We start from the raw sequence: 15,367 nt of genomic DNA, 5'->3' as shown, positions 1-15,367 counted from the left end.
AATGGGCTGTCCAGGGAGGTGATGGTAGCGTCACCGTTCCTGGAGGTGTTTAAGGAAAGCCTGGATGTGGCACTCGGTGCTATGGCCTAGTTACATGGTGGTGATAGGTCACGGGTTCGACTCGATGATCCCAGAGATCTTTTCCAACCTTATTGATTTTATGAAACCCGTTATTTTAAACAACGTGACCAAGCGACAAAGCATCTCTAGCTTGCAGCGCGAGGTGGGAATTTTTCTGGACTGCTGGATGCAGAGCGAATCACATTTGGTAACTCTGTGGGTGAGGCTTTCCGTAGCACAGCACAGAGATAATGGCTCAAAACGCTGTGGCAAATACGCTCCCAAGGACACGGCTGACGCCCTGGCCTGGGGGCCCTGGACGGCGCAGCACCAGCGGCTCCGCGGGGCTGCGGGGCCGTTCCGGCCCGCACGCACTGCGGACGGGGGGAGGGGCACCCGCCTTCCCAGTCCAGAGTGTGCATGTCCGAGTGACGCATTGCAGGTACGAACCCACCAATCAGCGCCCTCCTTACGGAGTTCCCCCCCTTCGACACGTTCCTCTGTCTTTTCCTAAAATCCTCTTCCGCCCAGAGAAATAGTCCCTATACCCGGTCCCCACCCCCCTTCTCTACCTCCTCCCCGCCTTCCCCCTGACGTTTCACAAGCGTTACTTTCCCCTATTCCTCGCACCTCGCTCTCTCCTTCCTGCGCCGGGGCTCTGGGGCAAAAGGAGCGGCACTCGGGGTGCGGGGTGCCCTGCCGGGGACGGCGCGAAGAGCCGGGACTCGTTTCTCGGCTCGGTTCACTGTACGGGGAAGGGGAGGGGGAGGGAGCGGCGCGGAGCGATCTGGTCGGTGAGGCGGTTTATGAGGCGCCGGCGGCGGGCGGGTAGGACTCAGTGTGAGGCGAGCCGTGCAGCGGGCAGGTTGCGCAGCGTGCGCCCCGTGCAGCCCTACGCTCCCACCGCACCCCGCAGCCAGGCCGGGCCACCATGGTGAGTCCCTGGGCATGGAGCAGCTACAGGGTTCGGCGGGTGCTGCTGCGGTGCGGTGGGAGGGATGGGGGCGGCTGAGTTCGGTGCGGGGGGGGGGTGGGGGTGTTTTGCTACTGTGGGGCGACGTCGCCTCCAGAAGGGTGTGGGGACAGATAAAGCTGTCCCTCGCCGCGGTCGGCGGGCTTAGGCTAGGGCCGGGGGTCCCGCTCGGAGGCGCCGTTTGCATGGGAGGAAGTGGTGGTGGCGGCGGGTCGCGCCCGGGTCGCTTTCCCGCCCTGGGGCGTCGGTGCGGATTCAAATCCAAACGGCCCCTGGGTCGGCGGGAGCATCGTGAGGCGGCGCCGGGCGTTGCCCGGGGGGAGCGACGGATAGCGGTCCCTCCTGGGAGGGGACTTGCGATCTTGGGAGGAGGGGGGAAAGGAGCTTGCCACGATGGCACTAGCTCTGCTGTCTTAATTTCCTCTCTCCCTTCTCTCGGCGTGTGCGGCTGAATGGGGCTCAGTGAGGCAGCCTGATCTGTCCGGCTCGCTAGCGACGTGTGCTTGGTCGTAATAATGCATTGCGGAGCCCTGCAGCTTCTGAGCAGCATGATGATGAGGGGCAGGCTGTGCCTCACTGCACCATCGCCCTCCTCCCTAGACCTGTTGTCAGCTCGCGTTAGAGCCCCTGTCGATTCCGTGGTACCGCCATGCTGTTAGTGGCTCCGTTGGACAAGGGATTCTTTGTGTTCTTTATTTTCCTTTTTAACAGTTTTTGCTTCCACTTTCAGTCATTGCAGAGGACAGTTCTGCCTTTTTAATACTATTAGAGATGCGTTTAGAATTGTAATGCACGGTCGAAATAAAACGCATTTTGTGAAATCGGAGAATGGTTTCAAATTCAGTCTAAAGGGTGTGGATTGAGCGTTTGTTGGTTTTTTAAAAATAAAAATAAGTGGATACTGAGAAACGTACTAAAAGGAGCAAATCTGCTGCAAAAGCAGCAGTAGTGACCACTTAGTGCTATCTGCATTACGAGACGATGCAGTAGAGTGAAATTGTCTTTTCATTCATTATGGGCTTATGAGGAATCAAATGACTGTCAGCTCGTCATGTCTAATGTGAACGATGGCTACTTGAAATTTTGGCATTTTTTGAAATGCTGTCTCTGGGCAAAGAGAATTGGTGAAGAGAAGTCTGAATTTTAGCTTGAATTGTGAATTTATACAGCAAACCATCCATAAAGCAGGGGAAAAAAAAAAAAGGCAGTGAATGTAGCCACAAAAGACTTTTACTGCATTTAGTCATCATCTGTACAGAACCAAAAACGGAGTATCTTCAAGTAAGGTCTGTGTAAAAATGGGTGTGTCCAGGAGGCACAGTGACACTTTGAATGTGGTTATAGTTCATCCTGACAGACCAGCCTGGCTCAACCTGTGACTGTCCAATGTTTCCCATGATAGATAAAACAGAATTATTTGCTATCAAAGCAAGCTAACCTACCACAAACCTGATTTTAGTCTATGTAGTCTAATCTGGTGGTTCTTCGATTAATCCTGCCAGAACAAAAGTGTCCCTTCAGATGTGATGCCTGCGAAGTACACCGGGGAGCCAAATTTTAGAGGGAAATGGTGTCACCTGTGCTGCCGTTTGCTGGTAGCTCTCCATTGGGCAGCGTTGGCCAGCGCTGCGGAGGAGCTCCCAGACTGGTTTACTGCGTAGTAGATGCGCCTACCTCTTAAGGCTGCGTTTGCCACAGAAAGGGCCGCGGGCACAGCAGCCCCCTTGCTTTCCTAGGAGGTTTGGATTCTTGGTCAGGCCCTCCGCACAATCTGGGGGTGGGGGATGGGAGCTGTTGCAGTGAAAATGAAAGTGCTGCAATATGAATCACAGAAAAACACGTCAAAGCTGTGATGGCATCAAATGAAGGCGTCGGGTGGGTCTCGGCCACAGTAAGGGGCATATCAAACCTTCACAGTCGCCTCACAAGTCAGCATTTAACCGCCTGCTCTGGAAGTTGGTGAAGGTGTGCACTCTGTCACGTGTATCGTGCACTATTATGAAGAACACCGGGAGGCCCCTCTATGAAGGCCTCAGTGGCCTCTAAGTGGCAGGCATGGTTCCAGGCTAATAGCCCTCCACTTAGGTGGCACGGGAGGCAGGGAGCTGGCAGGCTCGCTGGCTCCGCCTTTTACTGCTGTTGCGCAGCAGTGCCTGCAGAGCCCAGCACTGCAGAGTACAGATGGTGTTTGTTCAGCCTTGCCCCTCCTCCCTGCTTATCTTTCAACAGCTCCATACCTGTGCCTTCTGACGAGCTTTGTGCCCTTCTCAGACACTGTACCTCTTACAGGTATTGTCAGAGCTCATCCCAAATTCATGGTTAAGACGTGTTAAGTTGCTGGAAGAGTTTCTCTTTATAAAGAAAGGAAGAATTTAGGAGTGCTTAACAACTTATATACTGCTATGTCATGTCTCCATATAAAATTGTTTGCATAAAACCAGTATGTGACTCAACTTGTAACACATATATACATATAAACTTATGGTAACCCATAAGTATTGACCTAAATAAACTAGGTTCTTAACTGCTTAAATCAGTTTTCTGTGGATATAAGTATCTTATGGAAATGTAGCACATCGTTCTCTTCACTCAAACAATAAAAATGTAAATAACATGCAAAGGTATGAGTGTGTTAGATATTCTCCAGACAAGTGAAAAATCTGTTAGGCTTCTGCTAAGTGACCAGCAGAGTACTTTTATCCCAAAGCTTAGTTTTGAATTGCTTATGTTCTCAGCAGTGCTGCTGCCATGCTAGTCTTCTTTAACAAAAAGTGAAACCTGCATGGGAATTCTTCCTACAGCATAAGTGAATCTGTAGCTGCTAATATGCATTGCCTGCTGCATTAGCGGTTCCTCAGTAGTATGGTCTTGATTCTTAAAGTAGGTGAGCCCCAGCCATTCTGTGGCTTTTATCTTGGGCTGTTGCTGTATCATGTGCATAGAGGGTTTTGTAAGCAGTTCAGCTTTTGTATGGTGGCTCCAGCAGCCACCTTCACTCAGCAAGCGTAACCAGCTGCTGGTAACTTAAAAGTTCACATGCAGTATAAAAATATAATTCAGATTGAAATTGGCAATGTAAAAATTGATAGGTATTGTAAACAAATTTTTCTAAGTCTTTCCCTGACAGATGCTAATGCATATAGAGACTTTGGTGGGCATAATTAATGACAGAAAACTTCTCAGTCAGTATTGCAACCATTATAAAAAGGTTGCTGCTTAAATGGTCACAACAGGAACAAAGCTGAAAAAGCAGTAGTGAATTTCAGCAGTGGATATATCTTGTTTTCTGTGTTTTGGTGTTTTTTAGCCTTCAGTAAAGGGTTCGAGAGGCTTCCCTGTAGGAAGTGTATTACCTTGTTACTGCAACTCAACTCAAGCTATCCAGAATTTGCTTGAAGAATCAGCTGATTTGAGAACCTAGAGGATGGTATTTCTACAGTCCTCAAGCATCTCGGTGCTCTTTCAAGAGCAAAGTTCATTTTGGGCTTGGCCTGAAAGACTGATGGTTTTCATTGCTATCAAATCTTAGTTAATTAAAAACTAGTGGGAGAGGAAAATGAGGTATAAACTGTAGCTTGCCCAACTGATACAGAAATTGTCTTAGACCACAGAACCTTTCTCTAGGGTCCTTGTTACTGTAGGATGACTGAGTCAGTGTAGACAATGGTCTGAAAAAAGCATAGACAGCTGTATGCTGCTGACATGACCAGTTTGGACTGAAGCTGGTATCTTGTCTTTTACAGCTAGGTCGTGGACATGAAGCTTCATGTTAATCAGGGGATGGTTTAATTCTAGTGAAGAGTATATTTTTCTGATTTTAGATAGTTTGCCTTAAATTTGGTATTTGGAGGTTACTGGTGCATTACTGAGACCTAAAGTGCTTAGTGTTGAAGCTTAAGCCAGTAGTGTGCTGTGTAAATGAGTTTATAAAACCAGTCTGGTTTTAAAGGAACCTGTGTGCCTTGACCTTGCTAGTGGTGCTTGGGTTATTGATAGAAGTGGTAATGTATTACTTGGCTGCTGGGATATTGCAGGGTCTGGAAAGGATGATAGGCTGCCCATTCTTACTTGGCATGCAATCCTGATGACTTTTGAGCTTTATTAGAACTGTTTCAGAATGCTACAGATCAGTCCTGAGTGAATAACAGCCACCATACTCTGAGGCCTCTACAAGTCTGTCTTACTTTACCTTGAACTTTTGCTACAATTATAATCATATTCTCTTTTATTTCAGGCTGATCAACTGACAGAAGAGCAGATTGCAGGTGAGGTTTTTATGTGTTGCTACTCCTACTTGACCTAGCACATCTTTTAATCCAGTGACAGTCTGTGTTACACAAGATATTTAGCTTTCTTAGATACTAAAGTAGTATGGTGGAATGTTTGTCACCTAGTTTTTAAATCTTCTATAAAAGCACTATGGATATAATGAATTATAGTTATGTAGTTAATACAGTTAAACAATCCTCACAGTTTTTCTGGCGAGACTGGTGATTATTGTTCTCTCATGACTACAGAATTTTCCCAAGTGCAGACTGAAATGGGGGGGGGTGGGGCACAGGGGGTGACAACAAATCTGGTGAAGGCTTGGAATCTGCAGTGCTTTTTTAGCAGAATGCAAAAATAATTTACTTTGCTGTCTCCTGCCAGCAGAGATGTTTGAGTGGTTCTTGTTGATGACAGCAGAGATTGGCTTCATGATGACAACTCTTGATATTCCATATTTGGAACTGTATTGTGTATTTGGACACAAGTGTTGCGTGTGTGCTGTTCTGATGGTCTGGTGCTTCCTCTGAAATGCTTAAATAAATATGCATCTGTTATATCTTGGTATTATCCCCCTGCAATGGGTTATGTGCGCTGACAGCCATCTACTGATGGCAATAACTTCTGGTTGTCATGTGTGTTACTCATGCAGGCTGCACAAACTTACCTGTCTCATTGCTCTCAGTAGACTGATCTTAACTTGAATAATAGATGGAACTTAAAGCTGCTAACACAGAATTAAGCTTTGCCATAGACTTTCAAGAACTTGAAGGTTTTGATCTGACAAATGTATAGTGTTAATAACAGGTCTTAATGTGCATAACGGTCATATGAAATTATTTTAGAGGATGTTTGGGTTCTGTTAATCTAATGCCAAGCGTACAAAGAACAGCCTCTGAGATACTACTGTTTAACTGTGGTGTAGCTCTTGAAGATACCTTATTAAACAGAAATGTCATTTATGAGCTGGTGTATTTTTGGCATAATTGCCAAATCTGAAGTGTAAGAACATTCTTCTGTAGGTTTTAGACTTTAGAAGCTTGCTTTTACTCCCGGGAGACTAATTATGGTTTTGTGGAAAGTCCTTTGTCTATTTACTTGTTGCCATGGTACTTACTGTCTTACGAGTAAGCACAAGCCAAATTTAGTTCAACTTTGGATTTTTTAATTTTTTTTTTTTTTTTAGAAACTGACCTACGTAGCTTAAGGATTTTGTGATCAGTTTAGTTAGAGCAGGCTTTATTGTCACTGCTGTCTTTCCAATAATGGTTTGTTGTTCCAGTTGTTAATTGTAGAAGCTTTATTAGTTGATGTAGCTGATTATGGAATATAAACAGGAAGCTTATTAACACTACCTTGAGGTAAGTGCAAATTTTAGCTATTCAGTAATGATCCATGTAGTCTTCAGAGGCAGAAGTAATTATTGATGAGCCAGTTGTACTGGAATAGAGGCTTTCAACTGCATGGAAGAAATAAAAGTATATCTTAGTAGCAAGTGTAAAATGCCCTGCCACTTTCAGGGTGGCTTTGATGTTTTGTTAAGCAAATGTATGTGCAAGTAAACCATGAACCTCAGATGTGAAGACGTAAGCCCAGTGGTGGTATGTGAAGGAATCATTCCCAGTACTGCTTAGGAAAGGTTGCATCTGCTTAGTTTTGCTGTTGAAGGCCAGTGGTCTTGCATGGGAAGACTCCTAAAGGTAAAATTTGTATGTTTTATGGAGACTAGCTTGAAAAACTTGAGCACCTAATTAGCATTCTAACTGAGCTTCCCTGGACATCAGTAACTTTTGGTTTGAAGACAGTACATAGGAAATGGTCCTGCCAGTACTTAAAGGAGCCACTTCCCCAGGGCTTAAATTCTTCCCCCTCTGATATGAAGCTTCACAATACAATTGTTAAAGGTTCCAGATGTAATTTCCTGTGGAATGCATTGATCATATAGGACTGAAGCTTCTTGTCAGTGTAGCTAGGGGTGAAAACATTCCTAGATTTTGTTCATGTGAAAGACTGATACTAAAAGCCAAGTAGCTAGAGAATGTGAATGCTGGCTGCAGTTTCGTTCAGTAAGAATTGAAGTTGCTGAATGAAGGGGGCTTTGCGTTTCATTAAGAAATATATTACAAAGGTAATGGGGTCAGGACCACCTGGGTGGTTGGAGGGGAGAGCAGCCTGAAAATGCTTTTGTCCTGAAGCCAACTGGTCTAGTGAGCTATCCTTCCCCTGGACTTCAGAGTTCTAAATGGGCTTTGTGTATAAGCAGGCCTATGTATGGTGTTCATAGTCTTCTTCCTTTAGTGTCCTGTGGTTCTCCATTGGGGATTTGACCGCAGTAGTAATTTAAAATTTGTCATAGTAGAAATATACATGTTTACATGTTGAGGTCCTGGTAGCTGTGAAGAGAACAATTAACATTCCCATATAAAAATTCCAGACATAACTGGCTAAAATGGTGTAGGAGTGGATATGGTAGTACTGGTTCACTGAACATACTTGGGCACTGAAGGCTGCAACTTCATTTGAAAAGGTGATGTGGTGTACAGATGCCTCAAGCTATGGTTAAAAGAACATTTTGAGCTAGGTTGTTAGAGTTCATATTGTTGTATTAGCCTGTCTTTCATGGGGCCTGGAAGTAGTCTTTTTCTCATGATACAGGATGCTTTTCAGAAGAATGGGAAGGCTGAAATTGCACTTTGTAGCCTTAGAAGAGAGTTTTCATTTGCAGTTTGGTGTAGAGAAGTGTGGAATAAAGAGGATTTGCTTTACATGCTATATGGAGTCAAGGTTTTTCAAGTGCGCAGAGTATGTTTTACAACCTTATGTTGCAGGATGCCAGTATTGAGTTGCTCACTAAACTTCAGTGTTTCATAGGTGCCTTCACTAGCCATGGCTGCAAATCCTCCAAAGCTATGCTAGGTTGTTCTTGTTCTAGTCTAAACTGCACCTGCATAGGTTGTTACTCTTTTGTTCTAATTATTGGTGGTGGTTCTTAGAAGTGGTTAGAAAGGTATTTTAATGGTATTCTTAACTTGATTCAGCATTTCAAACAGGAATATGCTGCTAATCTTTGACTTGCTTTATATTCTTTGTATTCTTTATGCATAGCTGGTTGCTTCTTAGTCTATTGCAATTTTGAGTAAAAGAAGAGTAGTTGTCTTTTGAATGGTTCCTTCTAAGTGTTGAGAATACACCACTAAAATGCCCATCTTATAGAAAGCAAGTCCATGAATTTTGTTTAAGAATTAAGTATTACCCTTTTTAGGTAGGGTCACTGTAGTACTTTGAAGCCTGCTTCACGTTTGGGTTAGTGATGGTTGGCTTTCACATAAACAATGAAGTGGTAAACAGCTAAATGTTTCAAATAACACTTCAGCACTTGTCTCTTCATGAAGATGCCACTTTCCCCTTTTGAGGTTTTTCATGGTAAACTGTGAACTTCTCTACTAGGAAGAAAAAAAGCGTTTTCTTCCCTGGTATTAGAAGTTAGTCCTAAGAAACCTGTTTGTTGCCTCCAAGATAACTGAAACTAAAGACCATTTGGGAGGAATTGTAGGTACAGGTTTTATCTGTTTGTTTCTGCTTTGTGACTTATACATACTCACTTGAGACTGTTTCTACTAGTCCTGTGGTAGCCTTGCTCTGATTCTCATGGGCTAAACTGTGGTGGTTGTTCTTTGAACACTTCAGACTGTTAAATGTAGAAGAGTAGTGAGTTTTTTTCCTGGATGGGATCTGATGTTGTAGCTGCATTCATGAACTATAAAAATGCTATTTTTGTAGCTGAATTTTTAACACTTGCCAGCTTGTACTCACCTCAAGGGTTTCAGAGTATGAAGTAAGGCTTTATTCAGGTCATGTGAAAACACTGCTTTTACTGTGACTAATTCTGGTCTGGGAAACCCACCATCTGGAAAGCTGGTTGCATGGAGAAGTTGAAAAAAACAATAGTTGGAAGTATCTCTGATGCAGGAGTACCCTTGGGCTGACAGGTTGTCCAGAGCCATCATCTCAGATGGTTTGAAAGCTGTAAAGAGATCTGAAGTCTACAAGGGAATAGATAAGATGCTCGTGCTTAACTGCCATCTGTGTATGGGCTACCACAGTCCATTGAGCTAGTTTAAGGTCTGTGGCCAAAGACAGATGGCATGGATTAAAACCAATTCCATTTTTGGACTGGACAATTAAACATGTTATGCTTGTATTAGTGTTCCTGGCTACAATACAGCCATTGTACGTGGTTAAGAATGGAGTGTTGAAGCACAGCAAAGCAGTCCTAGAGCTAGTCAGAAACATTTCTGTGAAGGATGTTTCAGGATACTGTAGGGCTGAAGTAGTTTTCTAAGCAGCTTTTCAAGACTCCAGTGACTTTCCTCCTTCAACAATTGTGGTAGCCTACAACGTTCAGACATCTGTGTCCAGCAGGAGTTGCTTATATTGAGAAACTTGAGTATAGCTTGGTCTGATTATACCTTTTTTGGTTCACTCATCTCCTCTCTTAGTAATAAAAGTGCTATTAAGCTGTTGAATATGTATTTTTAAAGTACCATTTTCAATTTTCTCATAGCAATTACATATTGTTTTATTTTAAGATGCAGTTTCTACCAAGGATGTGGATCATTGTAGTTGCAGATAGCTATTTCAACTCCATATTAGGAATCCTTTTTCAAGACAGAGTAGCAAACATCTGAATACTTCAGAAGTGAATGACCTTCCATCTTAATTTAGATCAACATGTGGTTGATCAGTAGACTGGTGGGTGTGCTTTCAGATGTTGATGCTGCCACACTGGCAGTGCAATTATAGCAGGATGAGCAGTATACCAAAATTTTCTTACAAGATTGGAATCAAATTTTGTAGCTTGCAACAATCAGTAGCTGGGATTTTTCTTACGATTGTTAACATTTCAAATCTTAGGGGATTAATTATTTTTTGATTTTGCACAGAATTCAAAGAAGCTTTTTCACTATTTGACAAGGACGGTGATGGTACTATAACTACAAAGGAGTTGGGGACAGTAATGAGATCACTTGGTCAAAACCCCACAGAAGCAGAGCTACAGGATATGATCAATGAAGTAGATGCTGATGGTAAGAACTTTATTAATAAGTAATTTAATCACGTGCCTAAACTACGTTTTTCTAACAAAGTAATTATCTTTCAGGCAATGGCACAATTGACTTTCCAGAGTTTCTGACAATGATGGCAAGAAAAATGAAAGATACAGATAGTGAAGAAGAAATTAGAGAAGCGTTCCGTGTCTTTGACAAGGTACTGTAATGTTGACCTGGAATTTTTCTGTTAAGAAATCACGATCTGATTGTAGTGTGCTTTCTCACAAATCTGAGGGGGTATCTGCAGTCCTGTCAATAGAGAAACTTCTAGGTTAGCTAATCACCTTAAAGCTCAATCTACTGTGGTTGTATGAGAAGGTCAAATGACTTGCCAGGATAGTAATGAGTGACACGATTTAAGGTATTGCTTGCTGTGCTGCTGAAATTCTTGCAGATGACTGGCAGGAAATTGTTTTACATATTTAAAACGTTAATGTTTTAAGTCTTTCATGTAGTCTTGCTAAGTAAATGGCTAAAAGAGTCTAGAGTTACTCAGCTTACTTAAGATAGACCTTGGAGCTGAAAACATGATGTGAGATGTCGTGAGGGGCAGGGAGGAAAACATCAGTTGAGTTGGTATACACTAGTACTTCAATATTCAGTGTCGCAATAAGTAATGGAATATGTAAAGGTCATCTCTGAAGGTCTTGTGGCTTTATGCTGGACTCCCATGAAACAGGCAAATGAGATAAGTAGCTTCTGTTCTAAGAAATCACCACTTGAACCACAGTCACATGATGTAATAGGCATCTGTCACCTAAGAAGTTGCAAAACGTGGCAATTGTATTGTGTATTGTTTAAAAATGTGTCAGAATAGGACAGTCAAAGGCTATAAGCTAATAATACAATGTCCAAAGACATTGGAGAACGCTGAAGATATGCTAACAGTTCTTGTTTACCTTGTGCAGATGCTATGTTAACTTCTTAATGTTCAGTTTGCTCCGCAATGTTCCTAAGTGAAGTCATTAGGCTTTAGTCTATTCCAGTGTTCCTTTTTCTCCTCCCAGGATGGTAATGGTTACATTAGTGCTGCAGAACTCCGTCATGTGATGACAAATCTGGGGGAGAAGCTAACAGATGAAGAAGTTGATGAAATGATTAGGGAAGCAGACATTGATGGTGATGGTCAAGTAAACTACGAAGGTAAGGAGTTGTAAATTGATTGGTTTTGTGCAGCATTTCTCATGCTTGTTCTTTTGTGGGTGCTGATAGCCACACCAAGTTTAAATAGGGCAGTGTTAAATAGGACAATGTTCAGACAAGTTCATCTGAACACACAGTGTTCCTTTAAGCTAATGTTCAGTTAGTATGTACATTGTGTACCTCTCAGTGGGTTGAGTGTTATTGCTGCCTTCATGCCGAAGGCAAAAAAGGACTATTCAACTGTACAGCGTAAGAGTTAACTTCCAGAATCTAATGATGTCTAATGACCATTAGAATAAGTAAGCTGTCAGAGATGTTCGCATACTGTGCTGTTCTGTTTGCTAGTGTATCTGACGGTATGATGTCACTCATTTGTCGTTAATGCTTTTTAAATTACTTATTTAAAATCAAATCAAAAGGCTAAAGCCTATGAAATACGCAGCAATTTCAAGACCTTCAGAAGGCATTTTAAATACATTTATTTCACCTAAATCAGCTGCAACAGTAATTTCTTTCTATTTCCTCCTGACATTGAGCCATAAATTAAGTCATGCAAGCAGGAGTTCCTTTAGGCAGTTGTTGGCAGCTAAGACACACTAAGCTTGTTTTCATTTTGAATTTTTGAACATGTTAGAGAAAATACCTAGGGTATTTTCAGATAGTGTCCGTGCTGTTTCTGAGGTGTAGGTATGCCTTCCCTTTGAAGCCTTCTTGGTTGTGGCCTAAGGGTACGCAGACATCTGAGAGCGAAAAGTAACTTTTTATGTACAAGGCTACTGCTTCATCACTTGGTTTACAAGTAGGCTTGTTCAGAGTCTGGCACTAGAGAGGGTCTGTGTCCCTATTGTTTACAGTTGCTCTTTCAAAACTTGAACAACCAGTTAACTCCTTTTAGGTTCAGGTTTTCCTGTCATTATTGTACCTGAAAGTAGGTTTCTTTAGCAAGATGAATGAAGAATCCTATTTTGTGGGGGTCTAACTTATAATGGTTTATGACTAAGCATTGAATCAGTATCTTAAAGCCAGCCAGGCAAAATAAAATAGTAAGACTTAAACTGTTCCACTCTGGAAAATAAAAGTTCAAACTAACACAATGTCTTGCTTGTACACTTACTTAGTTGATTCACACTTCAGTGTGATTTGTACTGATCTTTTAGTCATTCTTGGGTATCTTGTCCCCATCTGTAAGTCTGTGGGCGGGGATAGGTAAGGGTTTATTTTAGAAGTAAGGCCTTCTGCCATTAAAAAAGGAGGAGCTTCGATGTGATTAGCGGAAAAGGGCACTGTCTTGAAGATGCTTTTTTGAATATAACTGAAAGTGTAGTTTTGAAACAATGTTCAGCACTAGTAAGGCCACTTCTCAGATCTTGCAATTCAGATTTTTTTTCCTTCAAATAACTCATGCAACTCTTTCCTTTTACAGAGTTTGTACAAATGATGACAGCGAAGTGAAGACGTTGTACAGAATGTGTTAAATTTCTTGTACAAAATTGTTTATTTGCCTTTTCTCTGTTTGTAACTTATCTGTAAAAGGTTTTTCCCCTTACTGTCAAAAGATTATGCATGTATAGTAATTAGAAGGCCATTCCTCCATGTTTTTCTCCTTTATCTTACTGTCATTGTTCTGATTTTTGGAAAATTGATTGAAGTAACAAATGTTGCATGTGGCTTACTCTGGATATTTAAGCCCTTCTGCACATCTAAAGTTAGATGAAATTGGTTAACTGAGGGAACATCTGGATTGTCTATTACAAGTAGCTTTCTATAGGAAACTTAGGTATGACTAGTGTGACAAGTTATATAAAGTAAGCTAGGGTTTACCATGCATTAGCTGCCCCTTAAAGCAACATGCCTGGTTCTAGTTCTTGAGTACATAGGAGTTTTTTTCTATAGGTGTTTTTTCCCCTTTCTCTGATGGGAGGATAAGGACTCTTGCAGCTTAACTGCTGGATAAAATGATGTGAATAGGGTATATCATATGGCTAATGCACTGTAAAAGTTATTCTAGCTTACTTCACAGTAACTTGTTTGTGGCCATACCTGTAACATGTTGTTGAAATGTGGAGTCTTAACGTTGTAGACAATTGACAGTCAACAGTATGAAACTTAAGTTGCACTAATGCAAAACGGGTGATTTATCCAGGTACTCGTACACAAGTTTTTTTTGTACTGCTGGTCCTGTGCCAGAAAACATTTTCTCCTCTTGTTACTATGCTTTTTAAACTTTGTTTAGCCACCTATTTTCAAAAAAAAATCTGCTTATGGCACAATTTGCCTCAAATCCATTCCAAGTTGTATATTTGTTTTCCAATAAAAAAATTACAATTTACCCATACTGTTTCAATGTATCCTTGAATTATTTACAGGAATTGTTCAATGCAGTTGCTGCTCTGTGTTTCAGTATGTAGCAGTTTGGTTTGCTTATGCAATGGATTGGCTGTCTTAAAATAGCTTGGAAGGTGAAAACTTAGTCCTTAAACTCTGGCCCTTAATAGTATTGTTGACTTGAAGAAGCTTTCTTACTAGTAGTATAAAATGTATTTTACAGTCTTGTGTGGAGCTTGGTGCTTCAATAAACTTACCGTAGTGACTGGCTATGCCCACTATCTGTAGACCTTGTGAACTGGATGTTGACCTAGTTCAATAGTTGACCTAAAATTAAAATTCCTTGTTCAGACAACTAAACCTGTTTGCTTTCTTTTAATTATTTTGGAGTTTATTCCCTGTCAGCTGCTACATTGGGGTAACTTAGTCTCACACTTGGGCTTTTCTGAAACTGCCGTGTCTGAGTTGCAATTCAGGTTGCAGTCAGCTCAAAGTACAGAAGGAAAACATTCTCTTCCTCATTTGTTATTGAGCATGGTTGTGTTTCTAGTGCTAGTTTTTTGTTAAGGTTTAAACTATTTTTAAAGTAGAAGATAAATGTGGTTTCTACCAAGGACAAATCCAAGAACTCAAAAGAATGCCAGAGGCTGCTCATATGCCCATTTCCTCTCTACTGTCCTGGCAACCGCTGCCTTGACTGTACATATGCTAAATGGTTAATTTGTTTGGGGATTCTGCTGGCCTGTAAACAAAGCATTGGCCTCTGCCTCTGGGTGTACCCTCACTGGTACAGCTGAGCAGTTTTAAAACTGTTCCAGTCATCTTTGATGTATTTTTAATTGCAGTGCACATCTAAAATTAGGACAGCTGTTTAATCCGAATTTAGGAACACTTAAGTGTTTATGGTCACTGATCTTAAAGTTCTTCTCTTTGAGGACTAAGTTGAACAGCTCTATTGGTTTTCCAGAGGAGTCTTGTCAAAAGTGTTTCAATAGCCAGCATCAGAATTCCTCAGAACTGTTGTTTGTGAGCTGGCAGTCTGATTCAGGAAGCTTATGCAGTCTAAATTTCCTAGTACTTAGTTTGCCTTCTACAAAATAAGTAATCAAACTGACACTTCCTACCAGCCTTCATCCTGTGTTCTAAGAGCTTGGGGCAAGACGCACTTAGGATGGCACAGGTTGAGGAGAATTTTACAGAACCATCAGAGCAACCACTTGAGATTCTGAATTGCTGGATTATTGGAAGTCTCATTTTTATAGGTAAGTAATGCAAACAGGGATCTAACAAGAATTATGGTTTAGCCAGTCTGGTGCCTTGACTTTCAGTAGGGTGGGAATCACACTTAACCCATTTGGTCTTCTGCTACAGATCAGCATGCATGTGAAAAGATCTAAGGTGAAAAGGGAAGTACTTTCTCCACTGGGATATCAGAATATCGCAATATTCTGAGTTAAAAGGGACCCACACGGATCATGAAAGACTGCCT

The 15,367-nt window shown here is 41.9% G+C and overlaps 1 protein-coding gene across 1 annotated transcript; it reads left to right on the top strand.

Moving 5' to 3' along the window:
* Window positions 1-838: 838 nt before the first annotated feature.
* CALM2 (calmodulin 2) lies at window positions 839-13,886 on the top strand. The gene is made up of 6 exons (XM_058835365.1): window positions 839-994; window positions 5,268-5,298; window positions 10,243-10,386; window positions 10,461-10,567; window positions 11,418-11,553; window positions 12,977-13,886. Exons 1-6 carry the CDS (start codon window positions 992-994, stop codon window positions 13,003-13,005), a joined length of 450 nt encoding a protein of 149 aa, XP_058691348.1. The 5' UTR covers window positions 839-991; the 3' UTR covers window positions 13,006-13,886.
* Window positions 13,887-15,367: the final 1,481 nt, after the last annotated feature.

The sequence above is a fragment of the Poecile atricapillus genome, chromosome 3, assembly GCF_030490865.1.
Source record: "Poecile atricapillus isolate bPoeAtr1 chromosome 3, bPoeAtr1.hap1, whole genome shotgun sequence".
In the NCBI taxonomy this organism is placed as follows: domain Eukaryota; kingdom Metazoa; phylum Chordata; class Aves; order Passeriformes; family Paridae; genus Poecile; species Poecile atricapillus.
This window is presented reverse-complemented; position numbering and strand designations above follow the sequence as displayed.